This window comes from Punica granatum, chromosome 8 (assembly GCF_007655135.1).
Source record: "Punica granatum isolate Tunisia-2019 chromosome 8, ASM765513v2, whole genome shotgun sequence".
Lineage (NCBI taxonomy): Eukaryota > Viridiplantae > Streptophyta > Magnoliopsida > Myrtales > Lythraceae > Punica > Punica granatum.
Genome location: NC_045134.1, coordinates 16,597,764 through 16,616,206, shown reverse-complemented (window position 1 = coordinate 16,616,206; position 18,443 = coordinate 16,597,764). Strand labels below are relative to the sequence as shown.

Here is an 18,443-nt window from a genome sequence, read left to right as displayed (position 1 = left end):
TTTCAACTTTTTTGATTTATCAACCAACCAAAATCTTTATACCATTGTACTGTGAAAATTTTATAGTTGAATAGCTCGATAGCAATTTTGAGTCCTCAAGATTAACCCAATCCACCAACATTAGACGATTTTTTTTTGTCTTATTGAATAAAAAAATTAAGTAAATTCATGCAATTAGTAGTCCATGGCAATAAACAATATTCTCATAATTGTAGTGTTAATTCAAACTACATTGTCATACATGAAAGCTGAAACAACAAAAGAATGGGAAGAAGAACAATCCTGAAGGGGCTCGGCCAACGTCGTCGAAGTAGTCGCTCTTCGACACGACAAAGGCCTTCTTTGGGAGGAACATGTTGTGGATGTTCGGACGTCGCTTTTTGCGATTGTCACCTCCCAAAATAGCCTGTTGAACTACTTATTGTTCCTCATGGCCAGCCGAATGTGCCTCGGCATGATCCGTGTCTTCTTGTTATCCCTCGCCAACTGCAAGACCTTACAGCAGCTGCCGCCACCTCCACCTTGATCCGAGAATATTAATCATTCAATCTTGAATTGAAATCCTTGAAAAAAGGTTGAAATTAAATTATCAAAAGTGCAAAAGACAATCCTTACCTCAGTGGTGAGAATTCGATGATGCCGGTGAAGTAGACGGAAGCACCGATGCTGATTCACTCAGTGTACTTATCGGCCTTGAAGAATTGCGCAATGCGGCCAACAGGGAATTAGAGGCCAGCCTTGTTGATACGAGACAGCTCTTCTTGGCTCAGATGGCGCCGTTCAGGGCTTTTCGTTGGTTACTGGAGGGCTTGGTGACTAATTAGCTGCTTTGACTGCATTAAATAGTGAGATTTGATGGAGATGATTTATATATAGTCGGGATACGAGGGCCAATAAGAAGAGAATTCTAGAGAAGGGAAGAGAGTAATTTATTACAATAAATAGATTTTTTTTGCTAGATGCAATAAATAGATATTGATTGATATTCTTTATTGCAATGAATTCATTTGTTGAAATTTATTTATTTAGATGCATTTGAAAGGACATTCGATGAAAAACCTAGAAAATACTGAAAATTTGACACGGCAACCTCTCGTGAAATGAATGGAAGCCTCTTATCGCCTGAAACCGGGGAGCCAACTTTAATATAATATAAATAGATTAACATTCAAAATTAGAAATGAATCTTTGGGTGTTCTCATTTTCTTATTAAGTAAATTTATCATCAAATATTACAAAAATAAATTATATGAAAATAAATTCGTGCAACGCACAGAGAGAACAATAGTGCATTTATCACTGTGTTATATGATGTTATTTGGTATTTTTTCCAAAAATAATGATTTGATCAACTAAGTCAAATGAAGCTAAGTACATATTTTCTCAACAAATGAGGTTGACTTTCATTTCCCTAAATCTCAAGGGAGGTAAGTGCAGTTTACCCCGTATATAAAATTGAAATCACTGCAATAAATAAGGTTAATTACTCCGACGGTGTGCGCACCCGGATTTCATCTCGTCAGGGCACGCATGCGCGCGCCTATGTAACGCGGCTTGGGAGTGTCCACCTTTCCGGGGACGCGCGTGAGAAGAAATCGCCACCTACCATTTTACGACCCGAAGGTCGAGAGCCAATAAGTTACCCGGGTCTAGGGGTACAGGGTACACCTAATTTGTTAAGGCAATGGTCTGTACAAAACCGGAAATTCCGAATTCTTAGGTTCTATTACGTGCAGGCCTCTATCTCGCACGCCCTTTTGGTACTCTAGTTTGCCAGGCTTGCCATTTTATTTATTTATCGCATGATTTAGGGTTGCATTCTCATCGCCCGTTTTGACACCGTAAAACCAATGAATCGATCGATTCGAATCAAGAATCTGAAATGAAAGTAAGTTTGTAAGTCGAAGAAACGGTTCACTATCCTAGCTACGGTTCGTCGAACCATGGTGGTCGATTCCCTGTGCGAACCGAGACCACGAAACATTAAATCTACTTGTCTTTCTGATAAATGAACTGACTCAATTGATTCTGCACTCGGACCTCTCGCTCGCCGAATCGGGGATCCTTACAAGTGAATAAATGTACAAATAAAGTTCCTTACAATGTACTTTCATGAAATGCAGAATACAGCTGAATAAATGAATCCATGATCGGTTCGCATTAGGTCAATATTCTGCTCTGGCTCACTGTGTGTTTTAAATGACCGATAAATAAATTAAAGCAACGCGGGCTCAAAGAGCCAGGGGTCAGGTCCAATTGGACCGACGGGCGATAGAAGAACCGATTGATTCTCACTGTAACCGTTGGACCGATCGAGCTCTCGGGTGATATTCACACATCCGATCTAAGTCGCCTTCCACATAGGCCGTACTTGGAGCGTAATGGTGACTCAAGGTTAGATCTCATTCTGCACTTGAGTTGCGCGCATTCAGTGTGTGAAGGGGCGTTGGACCCCGTGTTCGGTGGTTTGGGGCGTTGGACCCCGTGCAATATGCAACTTATGGTTTTGGGCCCGAACCGCAACAAATCAACAAAAAAAATGGAAAATAGAAGAAAATTGATAAAACTGACGGAAAACAAACGAAAACTGACAAATACAGACGAATACAGACAAGTTGTGAGTTAAGTCGAATATACGTGATTTAATCAGTTATTAACCGAGGTTGATTAGCGAACAATGTGCCTAACTTAGATGAGCAAAGAGAGGGACTAGGATACGGCTCTAGACCAATTACATGTGTAAGTTTTTAAGACTTTATTTTGTGAAATGTCACTGTGGTTTCACTGAATATGTCAAACTCGTGTTTTGATTCTAGATTTGGAACCCAGTATTTCACCTATCCATTATCTAATGTTTGATTAAGTCAAGTGCATGATTAATCCGGTTTTGTATGTTTTGCGACAGTGATAACAGTGCTAACTACCCGAGTCTACGGTAGGATGACAAAAACACCGAAATCGGAAGAAACGGGCTACGCGAATAACACTCGCGCTTGAACGGGTTGCCCGCCTTCGGTCGCGAATCGAAGTGTTTCGATCTCCCTAATGCCTAGAACGTCGGCGAATCACGAAACAACGGTTACGCCCTTAAACTGTAAAATGTGTAAAGTGTACGTGTGAAATTTAAGATCACCTGACACGGACTATCGAAAGTCGGTAACCGGTGCCAATCAATCCCTTAGGTCCACCGGGGTCATGTCGACCCCAAAAGAGCCGAGAAAGCAATCGTTCCGCCTAGGAGTGGTCTAAGGAAAGTTCGTTCACCTCGACCTGAGCCGCCTCAAATCGGGCCCAGTCTCGAGTCAAAGTGCACGAGCATTCCCTAGATTCCCATGCTACGCGCGTTACATGTCTCGGTGTTTTTAAAATTGTGAATTTTAAAAGGGCATTTCCGACGGTTCGTGACTCGTCGACACGATTACAAATTAATAGCCGATTCGTGCGATTTATTTTAGGCCGAATGATTTACTTAGCCAAATGATGCGTCCCATTTTCCCATGTATGGAATTATTAGTGATTATGACTTTGAGTCACTAATGTTATGGATTCGGTAGGCGATCATCCAAAACTAACGCGCCTAACATGCAAACTAATGCGTAATTAACGATTAAACGAAGAATGCAATTACACTCAATTCCAAGAACCGATTTCAAAGCGACAAAAGAGACCGGCTTAAACTCAAAGAGGGTCACAGGGAATTCGGTCATTCCCTAAGGGAGATGACCGAATATTTCCTTGACTCAATTTGAATTCTGGATGGTCTCTCGTATCCGTTCTAAACATTTCTTGCATGCATAAAACGTCAAACATAATAATAACATACATTTTGCAAAGCCGCTACCGCCATGATCTCAGGTACGCAAACAAACACATGATGCAAATGCAAATATTGTATTTAAGGGAATCGATAAAGCAGCACCGACTCATGGAGGCAAAAAATGTAAAACTCGGGAAATGACTTAAGTCGAGGCAAGGAAACCGTGTATGGCCCGAGAGAGTCAAGAAGAGCTCTCGTCCACCTCCCTTAGGGTGAGGCCGAGAAGATTCCTTGGCTTGCCCGAGCCAATACGGTTTCCTCGACTCCGAATCGGGTCTTTTCACGACAAGCTAACTTGTTATAATAATGAACATGGATAATACGATGTAAAAACGCATAAAAACATAAACTTTGCATACGAATCAGTCATGGACCGCCTTATCGCCTCACAAATGCAAGGAAAACGTAAAAGTCATAACTTTTCTAAGTTAGGAATGGTTATAATTAGCCCCGGGATGCGGAAAAAAGTCAAGGAAAGTCGGAAAAAAGGGGTTCGGGAAGTCGGTTCTGCCCCTTGGAACGAACAGACCCAAATCGGTGTAGTCGGGTCGACTGGCAGTCCGACTTGTCGGGGCTGTACCGGTTGATCGGGGTGGCCTTTTCGCGTGGGGCCAGTTGCGTTAGATTCCCAAGAGACTGAGGATCACGCCTGCGGTGGTTTCAGGAGGAGAGTAAACGTAGATTTTCTGGAAATAAAAAACAAAGTCGGGTTAGCTAGTAGAAAACAGAACCGATTGGGCGGAACTGACCCGACTGGGCAGGTCAGAAAGAAATGGTTGTCCCGGAGGCTCCTGGTAATATTTTGATGCAAGGTCGGCGGCTCCCGACTCCTAAAAGACTGAGGATCGTGGCTGCAGTGGTTTCGTGAGGATTGCACGTCTAGATTTTCTTGGAAGATGCAAAGAATACCGGTAAAATTGGAAAAAAAATTGAGAAAGGAGAAAAATGGCGGTGGTGCACGGTTGAACGGCTCTTAGCACGTGACCACCTTGTCACAAGGGAGAGTGAGGGTCGTGAGGAACCCCTAGGAAGTGATGGCACGACTCGCCAACGTCGCGAATGGGAATGGCACGCTTAGAGGCCCGACTAGGACTCGAGGAGGCTCACGGGCGATGTTTCTGTGCAACTCAGAATCCCAGGGCTGGAAGCTTCAAATGCAAAAACTAAGCTCTGAAATGGACTTAGGAGGTCGAAAAAATGTGGGATATGAAGTTTGGTCAAGTTTGGTTCGGGTTGGGTGGCGGTCGCCGGAAAACGGTTGAGTTTTCCGGCAATTTTGGCCTTGAACCGGGCTGTGCTTGGGCTGAACGAAATGTTGGAGTTTGGGTGGAATTTGAGAGAGTTTTTGAGTCATAAAGCTAGAGAGAGAGTGCAAGAGTGAGTTGTGATTAAATTAATGACCCAAGAGGCTTATATAGGAATACTAATGATGTAAAATTAGTGAAATTAAGTGCAATTAGGGGGTGCTTAAGAGCAATCCGAATTTTTGAATGGCATTAGGGAGGGGAAGTTGTCTTGTTGAGTGTTGGGAAAGGAAGAGAAGGGAAATGGACTTGATGGATTGAAGGATGGATGGGAGAGGTGTAAGAGATGTGTAAGAGATATTTTGAATTGTGTGGATGGGAGAAGCTTGGCTTGCTTTTAGCCACCCATAGAGAGGAGCTATGGCTCGCGGCTCGGCATGGCTTGGCTTGGCTTGGCTTGGCTAGCTTGAGGGTCCCACTTGGTTAAGAAGAAAGACGGAAAAAGCTCGGGCTTGATTGATCATGCGTTCGATTTCCTTGGTTCGCTTGAGCGACGAATTATCAATGTATGCACGAATACGATTTTAATATGCCTAATATTGATATGCTTCTTGTAAGCGGATGCTCGGGTAACCCGAAGACTCAAAAGCCGATTTTGCTCCGTTTGGATGATCGGGGAGAAGTTATCCGTTTTTGTTGCCTATTCAAGCCTCTACGTGCTGTACTGCTTGTGTCGGCGTGCTTTGTGCTTTGGGCAGAACGGTTTACTTGGCGGCCCCGGCTGGAGATCGATAACCGGAAACGTTCTAGGAATCCGCGAACGGGGCTCTCTTAGTGTTTCCCAAGTGTTATGATGTGTTCAGAGACCACTGCGATCTCCGTTTGTCAGAAACGAGCCTCGAAGGTTTGCCGGGAGGCGTTTGTGACCATTAAAATGTCACTCGGGAAACCGATATGCTTTGCTTGGTCCGAGCCAAAATGATTTCCTAGGCCCCAGGGTTTCTGGGAGTGGATGGTGCGAAGCTTGGATGTCAACATTTCCCCGAAAGAGCTCTGAGCGCAAGATTCCACGTGAAATGGGCCATTTTACTGTCGGAATGTACTCGGGAAACCTAAATGGATTGTGCAGTGTGATCAAGGTTTATTTCCCAAGCCCTTGAGATCCCTAGGATTGATTGGCACAGATTTCGTGCATTGACGACTTGTTAAAAGGGCTTCCAGCCATGTTTCTGTGTAGAAAGGGCCCCTTTTTTCGGGTCGGAATCCACTCGGGAGGCCAAGATGAGTTCCGAAAAGTAGTCTAAAACCAGTTCCCTGGTCCCGGTGACCCTCGGGTATGTGCACAGACTTGTTTCTGGGTGCCGTTTATTGGTTCGTGGATCGGACGTCCCGGGAGCCTCGTTAGGAAGGTGTTTACAAAGATTCGAGGGTGCCCTAGCTTAAGCAGAAAGCTTATGAAATGCGCTCGGAGGTGTCGTTGGTCATTTTGGCACCAAGAGGGATTTTTAGAGTCCCATATTGGATACCTTATGACGCTACGGTGATCCGACGGTGAATAGTGCCACAGTGCCGGCTTCCATTGCCCCGATGTCCATTATCTGCTCGACTTCTTCGGTTTCTTACTGTGTCTTTTCTAGGGGCCCTTGCTTCTCTTCTGTGATCCATGCCCCCTGATCATGTGTTTGCCCATGTTGCCCCGACTATGAATAGTGGTCCAAACTCTTCTATGCCTTGTTTTGCCGCACTTGTCGGGTCGTAGTCCCGGCAGCTATTGCTGCTCCCCGTTGAAGTCAGTGGACCAAAATGGGGTGTTGACAGGCGATACAAAATATTTGCATGATGTAACACATTGTACAAAAATAATTTTTGGTAATAATTTAATATAAAATCTTTTAATTTGTTGCAATTAACTACACTATGTCATATGCTTCTTTGACGTTGTTACTACTTGCCGACGCGACAAATGATGCACTCTATTACATCCGACCTGGTACTAACCATACTTTAAAAAATTCATTATTTCAATTTAATTAAAATAAATATAATATATAAGATAAAAACAAATAAAATAAAATAAAAAGATTCTCTCTCTAACCACTCTTCTTCCCTTTCCTCTCTCCCTTCTTCGTTCAGATATCATTTCTCTTATTTGCTCGTCGACCTCGAAGCCTCCCACCGGTTGCTAAAAACTCGTCTCGGCTGGAGCCTCTCTCTTTCCGTTTCCTCCTCCTTCTTCGATTGTCTTTTTCTTACACACACACACACATATATGGACTGAATTCGGGGGGTGGGGGGCATATCTCTTAGAGAAATATGAAAATCCGATCTCTCGACCCTAAGAGATCTGGTTTAGAAACCTGAAAACCGAGATCTCTCTGAGATATCTAAGGTCAGGTCGAGGGGGCTCCACTGCCAGCGACCCCACCCCCCGACCGAGCTTGCCGCGAGCTCGGTCTGAGGGATGAGGTCGTCGGTAGTGGTTCCCCCACCCCTGATCAATCAATTTAAAAAAAAAAAAGTTATTTGAATTTCGGGAGATTTAAAGATGGAGAAGGAGGAGAAAGATGGCTCAAACAATTGGCGAGCTGCCAGAATGAGTTTCCTGCGACCATAGTGAGCTAGAAGGACAGAGAAGGCAAAAGGGGTTCTTTATTTTCTTAATTTCTTTTAATTTTATATATATTTTATTTTTAGTTAAAATAATTTTATTTTTGGTTTTGAAGTAATTTTATTCATTTTAGTTCTGAAAAAAGAAAAGATGAAAAATTAATTGTAAAATAGTTAATGAGCCATATAAAATTGTTCTAATATAAAATAAAATAAAATAAAATAATTGAAATATTCCTAAACTGGTCTCTCCAATTGTTTTGCAGGGTGCTTACTAGTTATTGTGGGGTCTAATGTGCTAACAACACCAGTCATTATCCATAAGAAACCCCCTAACAATGATAGGGCTAATTCTTCTTTGAGGGTGGAGGCAGAATCCCTTTTGTCCCATGTATTACACGGGCTTCTTTAGATATAGTAATTATTCATATTTTTTTAACAATAAAGAATAATAAAAATATTAACAATTGCTTAAATATGAAAGTATAATCTTGGTTAGGGGGTGGGGTTGCCAGCAGTGGCGCCCTCGCCCCTGATCAGTCAATTTTTTTTAGAAGATATTTGAATTTCAAGAGATTTAAAGATGGAGAAGGAGGAGAGAGATGGCTCGAACGATCGGCGAGTTGCCAGAATGAGTTTTTGACGATCACAGTGAGCCACAAGGAGAGAGAACGCAGAAGGAGAGGGGGCTAGGCAATGAGGAAAGAGTTTTTCATTTTTTGCATTTATTTTTTTTATATTTTATTTTAGTTAAACTTACAAAAGAATTTTTTATTTTAAAGTTGTACCACGTTAGATTCAATTTGAGAGGTCATCTACCACGTCATCGAAAGCTGATGATGTTAAAGGGGCCGATGACGGAATGTAGTTAATTGTAAATTAAAATGTTTTATATCAAATTATTACCAAAAAATCTTTTTGTATCAAAGTGGTACATCGTGCAAACATTTTGTATTATTGGAGTAATCAACCCTAATCAATAGGGTTATAAAGATAAATACTTAAATAATGTAATGTTAAAGGGCAAATGTATATATATTTTTCACATATAATTTTTATGATAAAAACTATTTTGTTGGAAAAAGTTTGATAAAACTTTCGAGGAAAATAAATAATAAAACGATAAAAAAATCATCGTATATTTATTTGTACAATGGATTTATTGAAACTTTTTATTTCTTTATTTATTTTATGTTACCGAAATATAATATAGTTTTTTATTTGATATACACATTACTGTGATTATTATTAGAATCCATATCTAATCTAATTATCTATATATATATATATATATATATATGAAGTTAAAAACCAATAATGCAAACCTCAACAAACCTGCTGCAAGACCTAGCAACAATTGAAGGAGATTAAACCCGAAATCGTCCAATGAAGGTTTTAAGAATAGAGAATATTAACTCGCTTACTATGAAGAGCTTGAAATAAATATTATAATATGGAATATTGACCCGCTAGCTATAAGGAGTTAAAAACCAATATTATAAATATCAAGATCACAAGTCATCACACTTGCAATGTTCGTAAAGTTGCTGAAGAACAACTCAGAGAAAATATCTCTCACAATGTTGATGAAATCTGATATATCCTTCTCTATGGAGGCCACATGCCTATTTATAAAGAGATACTAACTATTAATCTAAATGAGATATTGGACTTGGCTAAAATAAATCCTAAATTTAACAAGTCCAAAATGAAATAAACCCAACTTATTGAAAGCAACTAATTATGTCTTCAAACAAATAGCTCAAATTCAGCCATTTGAATTTAGATCATTTTCTAAATAGATTTATAGGATATTAATGATCGTGGCTTCTTGTTTCACATGCATATCACCCAAGAGCTCGACTCTCCTCCAAGGATGGGCAATACCAGCTTTTGCATGGCTTGTTGGATCTGCTTGGCTCGTGCTCTTGTACTTGGTCCAGCTAGCACATGTATGTCCCAAAACTCACCTTCTTGTCCAATCCCGTCATCTTGGGATCCTTCCTCATGCCTACGCAAAGGGTCCTCTAGCTGGATCATATCAACTAATGCAATAAATATGGTTATAAAGGTAAATAATTAAATAACGTTAAGTTAAAAAGGTAAACGTGTGTATATATGTATATATATATATATATATTATTTTTTCACATAGATGTTTTTATGATAGAAAATACTATTTGTAGGAAAAATTTTGATAGAACTTTCTAGTAAAATAAAAAATAAAACTATTTAAATAATGGATTTATTGAGATTTTGTATTTCTTATTTATTTTATGTTACTGAAATATAATATGATTTTTTATATGATTTTCTTTTTATCTTATATAATTATTATACACGTACACATTTCCTATGATTATAATTAGAAACAAAAACGTCATTGAATACCAAGGGAATTTACCCTCAGTAAAGGGCCTAACTAAAATAGGCCCGATTTACCGAGGGACTTGATTCTTTGGGTTTTCCATTGATAGCAGCGGAAAACCAACGGACTACCAGGGGAACAAATCCATGAATTCTAGCAGTCAACTTTGAAATTTAACTAAAAATAATTAAAATTTGAAATAGGTAAATACAATTATATTTGTGGTAAAAATTCAGTCGAACGCGGTAAAAAAACCTAATTATTATTATATAAAAAGAAGCACGTGTAACCCACTGGATAGAACATTAATTAGTTACATTCATAATATAAGATCTCTACATGTTTGAATTCCACATTTCAAGGACGCAACAATCTCAAGAAATATAATAGATTTGATGACAGTCGCATAGCTCATGCACATACAATTGTGGGACACGATGGAGATACCATGTCAAGATAATATCGTCATCTGGAAGAGCTCACGTATGATAAGAACGATGGCGATTGGCGGCCATTGAAAGCAAAGATGAAAGATCACCCCAACGTAAGCTTCTTCTTCTTCTTCTTACTTGCTCAGTACAACAACGTAGTATAAACAAATTCATCGGCTGTGCGAGGTGAGTACGAAACCTTAACGTACTCTTCCAAAGTGCAAACCTCAATGTTCAACCATATCTTGCCTCTCCAATTACAAGTAGTGCTTGCTGCGGGCAGTACACCCACATCCCCAATCATCCCAGCCCAATGGTTGCATCTTTTCCCCATTTATAGTCGGATTCTCCCTCGGAAATTTTATAGAGCACTGCTGAATCATCCGAGTCGCGCATGCCAAAAGCGGAGAAGAGTGGCACGATTGTAATTTTCGTCAAAACCAAGGGCAGATAAAAAAGCAGAATGGTTTGCAGGAATCGGAGGAAAAAGCTTTTTTGAATTTTATATCATCAAAATTTCTTGCCCCGACCTTAACCGGCATCATCGATTTCAGAGGTGGATGGGTCCCACAGAATTGACCTGACACTACATGTGCGCTTTGCGTTCTTGATGGGGATCAACGTCTTCCTAGACTTTGTGTCGGGTTAGATGTGTTCTCAGGCCGTCCCCGCCGGGCTTTCCTCCACCGGCCTAGCGGTGCTCGCCTTTCGGATGCCATTGTCCCACCGCAGGTACTACTCTGTCCATTTGCACTGCATAAATGGAATAGATGCCTATATTTGAGTATTTTTTTATACCTTTCCTATTTTCTTTTTCATTTTTTACTTTTTATTTTCTAATATTGTGAGGGTATCTAAATTACGCTCAACTAATCCCCATGACCTTGTGCATGCTAAGAGCACATGACAAGATAAACCCAGAGAGTGCGGCAAGCGTTAACAGGTGGATGAATATTTTTGCTCCTCTTTATAGCCTTGAGGTTTACTCTTTTTTTTTTTTAAGAGAAAGCTCCCAATGCCTTAACTATATTATACCATATTATTAAAAATTACTTGATTTTTCTTCTTTCATCTTTTATACCGAATTATTATTTGATTTGAATCTGCACCAAATAATTGAAACATTCCTAAACACCCCAACGAACCAACCCACCCCCCCCCCCCCCCCAAATTGTTATATTTTCCAAAGAAAAAGTAAAATTTTGAATATTTGCAAATTAATTTCTTAGATGGCTTACTGTGGGGTCCGATGTACCGATAACACCAATCCTTAACCATGAAACCATGTCTCATTATTGCAGATTTTTTTCATCAGGACAAATCTTTACTCTTTTTTTTTAAATTTGATTAACTTTTCACGGTGAAGAAACCACCTAACAATAATAGGGCTAATTCTTCTTTGAGTGTGAAGGCAGAATCCTTCTGTCCCGTGCGTTAGTAATTATTCATATTTTTTAACAATAAAGAACAATAAAAATATTAACAATTAATCTTAAGTATGAAAGAATAATCCCTAATTTTTAGACCAATTTTATATTGCTAACTGACTATTTTACAATTAATTGTCTTAAATTTTTATATTTATGTTAAAAAGAAATCTCTTGTATATATGCTCAATTTTTCTTTATTAATAGAAATTATATTATTTGATAACAATTTTGTAACCAATTAATTTTAATATGAACATACGTACATATACATATATATTTGATCACCAATATAAATAGCGATTTAGGGCATATATTTAGATCTTACATACAAATTCTTTTTTGATTTTATTTTGAAATGGTGTTATTCGGAATACTTTTTCTCGGACGTTATGTCTAATAATGAATGTATTTACACCGTTGAAATTTTTAAATAGAAATTAACATTCATTCTCATACTGTATCAATATATCATTTATTGGGATATGCTGCAGATATTTTACTTCAATACAAATTCTATGTTGTATATTTTATAATGGTCTTATCCGAAATTCTTCTTTTCCAACGTGGCTTATAATAATTTACATATTTGCTCAATGCAGTTAGGTCCTACCGTTAAGTTTAGGCTAACGGTGTTAACTATTGATCATTTAGGTCCTTATGTAAATCGAACGGACCCTTTCTTTGATTTTTAACTATTTTAAAAGAAAATGAAATAAATAAAGCATAATAAATAAATAAAAGTTTAAATGAATATACTAAATTAGAAATTAGAAATTAAGCTAAAATAAAATAATAAAAAGCTTGTTAAATTAAATTAAAAAAAACAAGAGAAAGAGAGAGTGAACAGATTAGCTGCTACCTTTGCATGTTTTATAGTGTTAATTACTAAAAACAACAGAACTTTTACTCAAATTTCTAATCTTAACATGATGTCTCAAAAATTGCACTCACAAACTATCGACTTAGTTGCCAATTTGGCATGATGTCAATTCTCCCATTAATTTTGGCAAAATTTGCCAATGTGGCGTTCAATAGTGCCACGGGTTTCACGAAAGCTGACCATGTGGTCCTAGTTGAAATTTTTAATGAAAAATATAAAAAAAATTAACAAAATATAAAAACTTAAAGAGGAAAAAGAAAAAGAAAAAAGGCTTGGGGAGGTGGGCAGCCCCATGGTGGTGGCATAGTACTTTCTAGGTCATTAATCCTTTTTATATGATTTAATTAATAGATTGAACGAGTTAATTTCCTATATTATCTATCTTTTATCTATATCTATTTATATTACATACGAAAAAATGGAAGATAGTTGGAATAACTCATTTTCTCCCAAAATACCCTTAGAAAAGTAATTGAATTAAATGAGAGCCATTAGACCATGGAGTTAGGGATGATTTTATCCCCATGGTGGTGGCATAGTACTTTCTAGGTCATTAATCCTTTTTATATGATTTAATTAATAGATTGAACAAGTTAATTTCCTATATTATCTATCTTTTATCTATATCTATTTATATTACATAGGAAAAAAGGAAGATAGTTGGAGTAACTCATTTTCTCCCAAAATATCCTTAGAAAAGTAATTGAATTAAATGAGAGCCACTAGACCACGGAGTTAGGGACGATTTTATCTTTTTGAATCTTTATTAATTAACAATACTAACTAGCCTATAGCTCTTACAAAATGTCTAGCAGTAGTGCCAACTGCTAACCCGAGTGCCTTGGCACACGAGGCACTCCCATGGTCTCCCGCCCTGGCAATGTGACGCGGAGGATTTTCAGCCTATATCTGTATCAACAAGTCCAAACCCAAAGAAGCATATCTTGGATATATCAAGAAAATATTCTCGTGATGTGGAAGGGGAAGATGAGATGTCTTGATCCATATATTGGGATTATTATTATCTTAATTAGGTAGTATATTTAATTTAGATAGAAATATATTTAGAATTATATATTACTTGCAATTTTAGTTCGAGTCAAGAGTCTAAAGTTTCCAAGTTTGGAATAATTACTTGTTTTGTTTTAGGAAGTTACATAGTAAGGATCCCAGATCGCCAAACACAGATTTAAATGAAGAGGATTATTGACACGTTGTTTATAGAGAAACAAAAACCAAACAATATCAAGACAATGATTATTGACTCGTTGTTTATAAAGAAACAAGAACCAATAATATCAAATTGTGCCGAACAATCACAAGCTGTCACACTCGTTTGTTCGAAGGAGTTCAATGAAGAACAAAGGAGAAAATCTCACCATGACCATGAAAGACCTATTGAGACCTGGGAGGAGATGAAGACTGTCATGCGGAGGCGATTTGTTCCCTCGTATTACTATCGGGACTTGCATTTAAAATTGCAAAGTCTAAGGCAGGGGACGACGAGCGTGGAAGACTACCACAAGGAGATGGAAATAGCTTTGATTCGGGCAAACATTGAAGAAGATGAAGAGGCAACTATGGCCAGGTTTTTATGTGGTTTGAACCGAGAAATTGCTAATGTGGTGGAGTTGCAACATTATGTGGAGATAGAAGAGATGGTTAGCATGGCCATGAAAGTAGAACGGCAACTCAAGAGAGGGAGACTAGCAAGGCAAGAGGGTGGTTCGAATTCGGGGTCTTCATCAAATTGGAAGTCGAAATGGGGTGCCAACTCAAGACCAGTAGAGAAACCCAAATTGAATGCTGAAAGGAGCATGAACAAGATCCAAGGGAACAACAAGGAGAGAGGTAACTCTACATCCCAACCTCAAAAGAATAGGGATATCAAATGTTTTCGGTGTTTGGGGTCTGGGCATATTGCATCTCAATGTCCAAATAAAAAGGCAATGATCATGCTAGATAGTGGGGAAATTGAAACTGAAGAAGAGGAAAGTGATTCAATGCCAACACATGATGATTCTAGTGATTATGAATATGCTGCTGAGGGGAATGCCTTTGTAATCATGCGAGCACTTAATGCACAAATTAAGGAAGAAGAAAGAGTTGATGTGCAAAGGGAGAATATATTCCATACTAGATGCCACATGAAGGATCGGGTATTTAATTTGATCATTGACGGGGGTAGCTGTGTGAATGTGGCTAGTAAGTTACTTGTTGACAAGTTAGGATTGCGTACATTGAAGCATTCTAGGCCATATAAGCTGCAACGGTTGAATGAAAGTGGAGAAGTGAAGGTGAACAAGCAAGTTCTGATTTCCTTTACAATTGGGAGATACAATGATGAAGTTCTTTGTGATGTAGTGCCCATGCATGCTAGTCATATGTTGCTTGGGAGGCCATGGCAGTTCGATAAACAAGCAATACATGATGGGTATAAGAATCGATATTCTTTTGTCAAGGATGGTAGAAAGGTGATACTTGTTCCATTGACACCTTATCAGGTGTATGAGGATCAGTTCCGAATCAAGAGATCAATTTATGAGAAAAGTGAGGTAGAAGTTGAGATTCAAAGAAAAAAAGAGAGTGAGCAAGTGAGAGGGGAAACTGGTAAGACTAGATAGGAAGAAAATCGGGAGAGTGAAAAGAAAGAGAGCTCAGCTATAGATGAGAGGAAAGAGTTAGTTGAGAGAAAATAGAAAAAAATGAGTTTCTATGCAAAAGAAAGAGAGATCAAGAGTGCATTCAAAGCTAACCGCCCAATGATCTTGTTTGTTTACAAGGAGGCTTATTTATCTAACCTTAATTATTCTTTGCCAAGTTGTGTTACCTCTCTTTATAGGAGTTTAGAGATGTCTTTCCCACGGAGTTACCCAATCGTTTGCCACCAATAAGGGGAATAAAACATCAAATCCATTTTGTGTCAGGAGCCGCAATTCCGAACTGGCCAGCTTATCGAAATAATCCAGAGGAGACAAAGGAACTTCAAAGGCAAGTGGACGAGCTTTTAGCTAAAGGGCATGTGCGTGAGAGCATGAGTCCTTGTGCGGTCCCGGTGTTGCTGGTGCTAAAGAAAGATGGTACTTGGCGAATGTGTGTTGATTGCCGCGCTGTAAACAAAATCACGGTAAATATCGACATCTGATTCCTCGATTAGATGATATGTTGGATAAATTGCATGGTTCCACTTTATTTACAAAAATAGACTTGAAAAGCTGATACCATTAAATTAGGATGAAAGAGGGTGATGAGTGGAAAACGGCTTTCAAAACAAAACATGGCTTGTATGAGTGGTTAGTTATGCCATTCGGATTAACTAATGCGCCCAGTACTTTCATGAGGCTCATGAATCATGTTTTGGGTGCTTTCATTGGAAAATTTGTGGTTGTATATTTTGATGATATCTTGGTGTATAGTAAGAGCTTGAAGGATCATATCCATCATTTGCGACGCGTGCTTCAAGTATTGAGACATAAAAACTTATATGCTAACTTGAAGAAATGTACATTTTGCATGGATCGAGTTGTGTTTTTGGGATTTGTTGTTAGTTCCAAGAATATTCAGGTTGATGAGGAAAAGGTGAAAGCAATTAAGAATTGGCCGACGCCGAAATCCGTAACTGAGGTAAGAAGTTTTCATGGTCTAGTCAGTTTCTATAGGCGATTTGTGCAGGATTTTAGTACTTTGGCTGCTCCATTGACGGAAGTGGTTAAAAAAGATATAAGTTTCAAATGGAGAGTAGAACAAGAGCAAGTATTTAATTTAATTAAGGAAAGGCTTTGTTCTGCACCTTTATTGGTTTTACCTGATTTTTCGAAAACTTTCAAGATTGAATGTGATGCTTCCGGGATTGGTATAGGTGCTGTTTTAATGCAGGAAAAACGACCGATTGCCTACTTTAGTGAGAAGCTAAGTGGAGCCGCTTTGAATTATTCTACATGTGACAAGGAACTCTATGCTTTGGTTCACGCTTTGGAGACGTGGCAGCACTACTTGTGGTTGAAGGAATTTGTCATACATACGGACCACGAATCATTGAAGCATTTGAAAGGGAAAAACAAGCTGAATCAGAGACATGCCTAGTGGGTTGAATTCATAAAGATGTTTCCATACGTGATTCAGTACAAGCAAGGAAGGGAAAACGTGGTAGCTGATGCATTATCACGGAGGTATATATTTATCTCTACTCTAAATGCTAAATTTCTTGGGTTTGAACATCTTAAGGAGTTGTACATGCAAAATTCTGACTTTGGTGCTATATATAGTGCATGTGAAAAGAGTGCATTTGGTAAGTTCTATAAGCACGACGAATTCTTATTTATGAAGAATAAGCTATGCATTCCTAATTCTTCTACGTGTGAATTACTTGTGCTTGAGTTGCATGGGGGAGGTCTTATAGGTCATTTCGGGGTAGTTAAGACTTTGGATATTTTGAAAGAACATTTCTTTTGGTCGCATATGAAGAGAGATGTGGAGAGAATTTACTCTAAATGTGTGACTTGTAAGAAAGCGAAATCAACAGTCAAACTCCATGAAATGTATATGCCTTTACCTGTTCCTAATGAGCCTTGGACTAATATATCCATGGATTTCATCCTAGGATTGCCTAGGTCTAATAAAGGACGAGATTTCATTTCGTAGTTGTGGATCGATTTTCTAAGATGACACATTTTATTCCATGCCGCAAAACTGATGATGACACACATATTGCTGATTTGTTCTTTAGGGAGGTAGTGCGATTGCATGGGATACCTAAGACCATAGTGAGTGATCGGGATGCTAAGTTCTTGAGTCCTTTTTTGCGCTTATTATGGGGAAAGTTAAGAACTAAATTGTTGTTTACAACTACTTGTCATCCCCAAACGGATGGGCAAACCGAGGTGGTTAATAGGACGTTGTCCACTCTTCTTCGTACTGTCATAAAAAGGAATTTGAAGTTTTGGGAAGATTGCGTACCGTTTATTGAGTTTGCTTATAATCGTACAGTACATTATTTTACTAACTTCTCACCATTTCAGATTGTGTATGGTTTTAATCCACTAATACCTTTGAATCTAATCTCTTTGCTTATGAGTGAGATTTCTAGTCTTGACAGAAAGAAAAAAGCAGATATGGTGAAAAAGATTCATGAAGAAGCGAGGCAACATATCTTAAAAAAGAATAAACAATATGTTGAACGTGCCAACAAGGGACGGAAGAAAGTGACTTTTGAACCAGGAGATTGGGTGTGGGTTCATATGAGGAATGAAAGATTTCCAAACCAACGGAAATCCAAATTGAGTCCACGAGGAATTGGACCATTCCAAGTCATAGCCAAGATAAATGATAATGCTTACAAAATAGATTTACCAGGTGAGTATAATGTTAGCCCAACTTTTAATGTTTCTGATCTTTCTTCGATTGATGTAGGTCTCGATTCGAGAACGAATCTTTTTGAAGAGTGGGGGAATGATGAGGATCGTGGGCATGACAATGAGGCTGATGCACACGAGCTTGGAAGTCGGACTCGTGAAAGAGGGAGCTGATGCACATGATCTTGGAGGCTTGCATGTTCCGAGTGGGCCAATCGCACGGGCGAAGGCCAAAGATGAGTTTAATTCAATTGGGCCTCCAAATGCCCACTAGCAAGCTCTCCATAGCTTGTTGGATTTGTTTGGCCTTCGCCC

General features: G+C 38.8%; 1 protein-coding gene across 2 annotated transcripts; it reads left to right on the top strand.

Moving 5' to 3' along the window:
• The first annotated feature begins 10,468 nt into the window (after positions 1–10,468).
• Positions 10,469–18,214, top strand: LOC116187512. 2 transcript variants are annotated; one of them, XR_004152078.1, is made up of 2 exons: positions 10,469–11,199; positions 15,705–18,214. XR_004152078.1 is itself a non-coding variant. In XM_031516255.1 (2 exons), the coding sequence occupies exons 1-2, from the start codon at positions 14,031–14,033 to the stop codon at positions 15,920–15,922; spliced, it is 816 nt and encodes a 271-aa protein (XP_031372115.1). In that variant the 5' UTR covers positions 14,006–14,030; the 3' UTR covers positions 15,923–18,214. The 2 variants fall into 2 exon arrangements, 1 of the variants encoding a protein (XP_031372115.1); XM_031516255.1 differs by lacking the exon at positions 10,469–11,199 and adding an exon at positions 14,006–14,628.
• The last annotated feature ends 229 nt before the right edge of the window (positions 18,215–18,443 follow it).

Coding starts and splice junctions, on each gene's coding strand:
- LOC116187512 (XM_031516255.1), top strand. CDS start 14,031: ATGATTATTGACTCGTTGTTTATAAAGAAACAAGAACCAATAATATCA. Junction 14,629..15,704: donor AGGGAACAACAAGGAGAGAG/GTAACTCTACAT, acceptor ATTTTGTGTCAG/GAGCCGCAATTCCGAACTGG.